The following is a 7,436-nucleotide window of genomic DNA, read 5'->3' on the forward strand; positions in this document are numbered from 1 at the left end:
ACAGCAAATGAACATTTTTAGTAGTTTAGTATTCAAAGTATGCCTTGAAGACAACCCCGCATCCAAGAAAAGTAGAGTTGTTTAAAAAAAATGACGAAGTATATCAAGAAATAAAGTTAAGGTTGCAATTTCAAGCTTATTCTCATTAGCATTAGAAAGGTAATCACACGTATTTTGAAAGAGCCAATGATTATGAATGACTACAAATTTATAATTTTTCCATAGGTTAAAAAGGAAGTAGAGTGGTAATATGGTAATCCTGTTTTTTCTGATAAATTTGCATAGCCATAAAAACAGCATTAACCCGATTGAGAAATCAGAAGTTGATTTACTTGAAATGACAGCTGTGATGACAAAGGAGAGGCTTCCAAGAGGACAGCTATATATGTAGGATCCAGCCATTCACGGCAGAGAGACTATTAGGCTCCCTGCCCACCTCTGCTTCCTGCAAGCACTCAGGTAAGTGCTTCTACATTCCGCAGCTTAACAGCATAAATTTCTTTCATCTACATTATTCAATCTCCTTGTATTTTCCTTATTCTGCCAAGGCAAAATTAGAATTTCATCTGGTTTGTCCTTGTTCTAAATTATTAATTTCCAAGGAAAGAAATGCACATTTACAAACAAAAATTCAGAGAGGCATCTCATGAGAGCATGCTGGATGCTACTCACAGAAACCTCCATCTTGGCAGTTGTTTAAAGCCTTCCCACCCAGACTGCTGCAGCCAGTGATGAAGGAAAAGCCAACATGTCGCATTATTTACTTACAAAAGTCTTAATAGAGTGGTGATTGCATGAGTCTTCCTATTATGAGATTGATGCATGTATATTGTGGAAGGCTTGAAAAGCAAACCAAAGAAAAACTAATTGCCACTACAAACGTCATTCCCCTCAAGAAAAATTCATTACAGAGCTACACTCTGTTCAGTAAAGTCATTCTAAACTGAATCTGTTGCTTTTCCAGCAGTTCCAGATCACACCAAGATCACCATGAGTTCACTCAGCAAAGCCTACATCCAGCCCACGCTTGATCTGTTCCAACTGTTAGGAAAATCAAAGGAGGAAAATGTCTTCTACTCCCCTTTCAGCATCATATCAGCATTAAGTATGCTCTTTTTAGGGACCAGAGAAAACACTGCCCAACAAATTGCAAAGGTAGGTGTCAGCTTTATTGTATTCATATGTCTGAACTTTTCTCTCCGTAACTCTACTGCTAGCAGATTTAGTACCCTCATGGATGGCAGACATTCACAAGACTGTGCAGTCACTGAGCTATGCAGTAGATACACTGCCCCCAACTGCTTGCCCACCTGCTTCCCTGTTCCTGCATATTCTGTGGGAGGTGGGACAGCCTCTTGCAACTGCACACAACTAGCCGTGAACTTAAAATGCAATGACTGCTGGTGGAAGTGATGCAGTGACTTAAATTCGATGGGAACATTCTCAGATATTTCCTCAGCAATGAATGAATGAGGATTCTTGAAAGTGGCTTTGACAAATTACTTTGTTGTTTTTTGAAGAAACAAATTTTACACTGAGGTTTTGGGATTTTTTTTCCTCTGGTTTCTGTGTGTGTGTGTGTGTGTCTGTGTGTGTGTGTTCTTTGTTATGCTTTGTTCTTCTTTCCTTGTAGCAGATATTTTGAGTAAATCTTTATTGTCCCAACTTCTGTCTCTTCTAGGTCCTTCATCTTCAAGAAGACACAGAGAACACAAAAGACACAGCGTCAACCCACCACGTGAGCCACAGAGCGTTTCCATTCTGAGAGTTGCAGATATCTGAGAATTTCATATAAAATCACAAATACAATTTTTAGGGGGAAATGTAGACAAAATAATGGGAAATACGGAAAGATTTTAGTTATTGTTTTCATGTTTTTATTTTACTGACAAGGTCAGCATTATGCAAGAGTACAACAGTACTTCAAAATGTTCATGGAAAATGGAATTAAAAGATAAGCTAATTTTTATTATATAAATTTTGAAATCAATGCAATTTTTTCATAATACACATTTTCTGTGAATTTTTTGAAAACTGCTCACACTTAAGAGGTCTAAAGCCAGATAGGACAGATTCCATTTCCAGCTCTGTTCTTCATAAATAGTGAACATAAGCAAAACACAAGTGTTCTGAGTCACAATGACTTCATGCCAGTAAACTGGATATTTAAAAAAGGATGTTTCAACACATGAAAATACATGCAAATACTTACAACAGGACCAGGCCTGTAGAAACAATGTTAGTTGTTATTACTTAAATATTAATACAATTATGGTAATCACAAAAACAATGATAAAATAATTTAATTATGAATAACTCATTAATAGAATCAAGGTGAATAAGCACAAGTCCATGTGTATTTTGTATAATAATTGCCATGAGATATATCAGTTTCAAAACACTAGTGCAAAACTTCTTAATTAGCAAGTAAAAGTTTCTAGATTCAGACAGGCTTATGGTCAAAACATGGCTCTTCTAATTTATTCTCCTTGGAGTGGTCATTTAATTCTTTTCATATACAGTGAAATAAAGACTTACAGATACTGGTATAAGCCCCCAGTGGAGTAGCAGGCATATGCTGTTCTTATGTGCAGAGGATGACCATCATAAGGGAAGAGTCATAGACTTCAATTAATTTATCTCAGAAGATAATACAATCAAGGAGTATAACAGAGCTTCATGTTATAACATATTTAAAATACTTAAGCATCAATATAACCTATCTTTGATGGCTGTTAGAATTTAAACATGGTTCTTACCTTGAGGAACTTAGAGTTCAGCTGAAAAATTAAACCTAACAACTGAAACCAATGAGAGGACAATCTAATTGTAGAATACTGTTGTATCTTCAGTTCAAAAGAGAAAAGTCTGGAATACATCAGAGAAGGAAGAAGTAATTTACTGGAAGTGGTTGAACATAAGTTATGTTTTGAAGGATTTTTTGAGGTAAAATACACCAAACATCAGAAATTAAGCACAAAGGACATCTTTGAGAGACCAATGTTTAGGTGTTGATCTAACAGACCTAGTGTATGCTTAGTATTTACGGTGACAGAATAATCAGTGAGCTTTCTTTTTGATTTTTGAAGGTTGAGAGGTCAGAAAATGTGCATCTCCAATTTCAAAAGCTTCTAAATGAATTAAACAAACCTACTGATGCCTATGAGCTGAAGATTGCCAACAAGTTCTATGGAGAAAAGACTTTTCCATTTCTTCAGGTAAGTTTCACATCTGCTCTACCGCATGTTTCATCTTCAACCTGGGTCTTGGCCAAATAGGCAAGCCTGAGGCAGATGAACCTTGCTGACTTATATTTATCCAGAAAACAGTATTTACCCAGGGAACATCAGACCCTTTACCACAACTCTACCTACAAATGTAGCAGACCCTGAATATAAGGGTAAAGTATATGTGAGATTGAGAATTATCTTAAAATGAAAGAGGAGGCTAGGAAACAATTGGTTATGAGGTGCCTGATTCAGTCACATAGACATGCTTTCATGTGTATGACTAACCAGCTATTACTGGAATACACAGTCTTGGGTGAGTCCCTAGGGATAGATGGACAAGTATCAGGGAATACTGAATTCCCAAAATGGAGAAAAAGAAAAGTAAGTGCTGAAAGTACTGATGAGAGGTCTCAGAAGAAATTTGTGTCCTTTGGGACAACTTGCTTCACCATTTGCAAACCACAACCTCTGGATCCTGCCTTTTCCCAGATGTCATTGACATCCAGTGACCTCCTTCCTGCATGAAAGGGGACTTTCATGCTGCCAATGTGGCATTTGTATAAATATGTGCATGGGCAGAAGATAGTGGATTTAATCAGGATCCTAATTCAGCTTACTGTAATTATAAACAATTGAGTTTTGTAATATACAGTTGTTGATAAGATTATCCTTCTTTCATTTTTTGTTCCTTCACATCTCAAAGGAATATTTGGATGATATCAACAAATATTACCTCGCCAATGCAGAATCTGTTGATTTTGCAAATGCTGCAGAAGAAAGTCAAAAGAAGATTAACTCCTGGGTGGAGAGCCAAACAAATGGTAGAGTATGAGAGGGCCACCCATTAGAAACACTGTTAAGTCTCCTTGTGAGTGACTCCTCAGCATGCAGTACTGGGGCAGTGTGTTGAGATGGACTTGCAGAGGATGGAAGAGACAGTGCAGATGGTGGAGTAGCTCAAGCAAATGTGAAGAGAGCCCAGGGGAACAAAAGAAGGGATCACAGGAAGCCAATTCTATGGAAACAGCAATTGGGAATTGTTTGCACACGGCCCTACATGACAATTTCTCTGTAGACCTCAAGTATCTGCTCAGACCCATTTTGAGACCATATCTTTTTCTCTAAATGAGAACCAACTTTTGATTAAGGATCTTTAAGAGGAAAAACTTGGAAAGAGTTCCCTTCCCCTTTACTAATAACAAGCAGCCCACCTCAAAACCACCCTGTTTGCCATCAGAACTGGAGCTACCTGGACCACAGCTCCATCCACATGTCCTTCAGAGATTGTCACATCTGTCTTCCCCATCCATGGCATGTTATAACATGCCTTCATCCTATAGATGCCTAACCTACAGCCAACTTCTCATTGTAGGCTAAGCCTACAGCATTTCAACATGAGAAAGAATAGAAAAAACATCCCAGAGAGTAGTATCTGATAGCACAGGACACATGATTCAGACTATAGAGCTCACACCATTCATACTAAGAACAATTAAATCCTATTTCTTGTGAACCATGAGTCCAAGATTGGGGTAAGGAGCAGGATAAGAAGAAAAGTAGGGAAGAAAAAAGGAAAGAACAAGATTGAGCTATTAGATAAAATCAGTTTATCGGTATTCAATATGAGGCGATCAAGTCACTTGTAGACAACCCTGAAGTCTTTTCACATCACAAGAAGGACTATCTCCATCACAGGTAACTAACAGGTCGGAGGCATAAGGAAAGGTACACCAGGTGAACCACTAGCCAGTGAGTCCCTGAAGTGTTGCTTTGAGTAACTCAGTGATCCCTGGAGAAATTCTGCAAAGTGTCTTCCAGACAAACCACTTGCACCTTGCATGACAGACTACTTTTCCCCTTCCCTTGCAGGAAAAATCAAGAACTTATTTCCTAGTGGGACTCTCAACAGCACCACCATACTGGTTCTGGTGAATGCCATCTATTTCAAAGGGGAGTGGGATGAGAAGTTTAATAAAGAAAAGACCAAAGAGGATAAATTTTGGCTAAACAAGGTATCATCTTTATTTATTTATATAGTATGCTGTAGTCATATGGAACATAAAATGCATCTGGTGGAATGTAAAACTACAAGAACAAAATAGACCATGTCATGGCTAGGTTGTTGCTTTATTTTTATAACTCTAGCTCCAATGCTTCAAGACATTTTTATCCTACTTCACAAAATTCCTGTGTTTTCTCTTCAAAATAGAAAGATATATTTTATAACTCAATGATGATATCTTTTTTGTTTTGTGTCTCACTTGGTATTTATTTGATGAATAATTTGTTGCAGAATACAAGCAAACCTGTGCAGATGATGAAACAAAGGAATCATTTTAATTTTGCTTTGCTGGAGGATGTGCAGGCCAAGATTCTGGAAATACCATACAAAGGCAAAGATCTAAGCATGATTGTGCTGCTGCCAAATGAAATAGATGGGCTGCAGAAGGTAAAATTTTGCATCTCTAATTCTTTCTCTTGTAATCCAATCTCTTCCTAAGACAAAATCTAAATTAAAAGTAAAATCTTTTAGATCTAGGTGCTCCAAGGTAATGAAAAATTGAAAACAAGGTACAGAGATTCATCATTGTATTACAAGTATTTTAGAACAGGGATGGATACACACTGAAAGTTTAATTACTAAATACAGCATATACATTAGATAGCAATTTATCTATTATGTAATAATTTAAATTTTGTTGAAGTATTTAGCAATGTGTAAAAATGTTACAAATATGTCAAGCAAAATGAGAGTAAAAGAGTGCACTCTATAACTATATTATTCAATGAATAATATTTACAGGAAAATAAGAGAAGTCCTAAACATTAACACATGCACTAGGTTGGTAGCATAAGGAATAGTGATATACAGTTTATTTTGTACAAAATAATGTAATGATTATGGTTTCACATATGCATATATACACATATGGACATGCATATAAAATAAAAAACATACTTCAGTTTCAGGGCTATTACTTTTTCTTATTGAAATAATATCTAAAAATGAATTTTTATATTTTACATATATTATTAATATAAAGATTTCTCACATATTCAACTCATTGTTTAGATGTGTTCAATGTTTATAATTAATCATGGCATTTTTTTTTTACTTTTATAGCTTGAAGAACAACTCACTGCTGAGAAATTAATAAAGTGGATGAGCTCACAGAATATGAAAAAAACATATGTGAAATTACACTTACCTAAGTTCAAAATAGAAGAGAAATATGAGCTCAGTTCTGTGTTGGAAGCCATGGGGGTGGTGGATGCCTTCAGTCCACAGAATGCCAATCTTTCAGGAATGTCTGAGCACCAGGGTCTTGTGGTATCTAAAGTCCTACACAAGTCCTTTGTGGAGCTGGCTGAAGAGGGAACAGAGGCTGCAGCAGCCACTGGCATGGTAATCAGGGTGACATCAGCACAAATGCATGAAGAATTCTTTTGTGATCACCCTTTCCTATTCTTGATCAAACAAAATAAGACCAATAGCATCCTCTTCTTTGGCCGATTCTCTTCCCCTTAGACGCAATTAGCTTGTCACTACTTTTGGGGAAAGTTTACAGGTTCATTTCAGTAAATAGCTTGCTGGCAACGACAGATTCCCCTGACTCATTTTCCTTTCCAATGTCATAGTCATCACTAAGAATTTAATAGTGGAAACAGCATATCTCTATCATTCTCTTTCTATGTACACACATAAACTTACTTTTTCACCCATAAAAATTTCCTTTGGGGAAAAACATTTCACTTCAAGATAAGATAAAAGGATATTTCCATATTGTATTTTCTAAATTTGAAATATAATTCTATGTGTGATCCATTTTAAATCAATCAAACCAAAGTATCCTTTCTCTTTAAACTTATTAACCTAGACATCCACATTTCTTTAGGTTTAGGTGATATCTGGAACCCTTCATAAATTTACCAATTTTGTGAATCTGTGAAACACATTATCAATAAAACTTTGACTTACTCCAATTATTTGTTGTTTTGCCTTTTTCTCTTCAATAATGCTCAAGTGATCAATCACACATAAGAAAGATAATTTAGAAATACCCATATATTAGTCAAGTAGAGAGAAAAATTCAAAACAGTTGGGCATGATGAATCTGGAGTGGTAGGCAAATACACTTCTGTACATATTCATTTTACATTTTTGAATATCAAAGAAAATTTAGAATACTAGAATATGGGAAAATG

At 36.1% G+C, this 7,436-nt stretch overlaps 1 protein-coding gene across 2 annotated transcripts; it reads left to right on the top strand.

Annotated features, from left to right (window-relative positions):
* The first annotated feature begins 331 nt into the window (after positions 1–331).
* Positions 332–6,994, top strand: LOC100339150 (serpin B4). Of its 2 annotated transcripts, none has more exons than XM_008261442.5 (8): positions 332–459; positions 965–1,155; positions 1,682–1,738; positions 3,090–3,218; positions 3,934–4,051; positions 5,100–5,242; positions 5,524–5,679; positions 6,355–6,994. In XM_008261442.5, the coding sequence occupies exons 2-8, from the start codon at positions 991–993 to the stop codon at positions 6,757–6,759; spliced, it is 1,173 nt and encodes a 390-aa protein (XP_008259664.2). In that variant the 5' UTR covers positions 332–459; positions 965–990; the 3' UTR covers positions 6,760–6,994. The 2 variants fall into 2 exon arrangements, with proteins under 2 accessions (XP_008259664.2, XP_051707103.1); XM_051851143.3 differs by having other exon boundaries at positions 968–1,155.
* The last annotated feature ends 442 nt before the right edge of the window (positions 6,995–7,436 follow it).

The sequence above is a fragment of the Oryctolagus cuniculus genome, chromosome 10, assembly GCF_051225735.1.
Source record: "Oryctolagus cuniculus isolate XC-2025 breed Fujian yellow rabbit chromosome 10, ASM5122573v1, whole genome shotgun sequence".
In the NCBI taxonomy this organism is placed as follows: Eukaryota; Metazoa; Chordata; class Mammalia; order Lagomorpha; family Leporidae; genus Oryctolagus; species Oryctolagus cuniculus.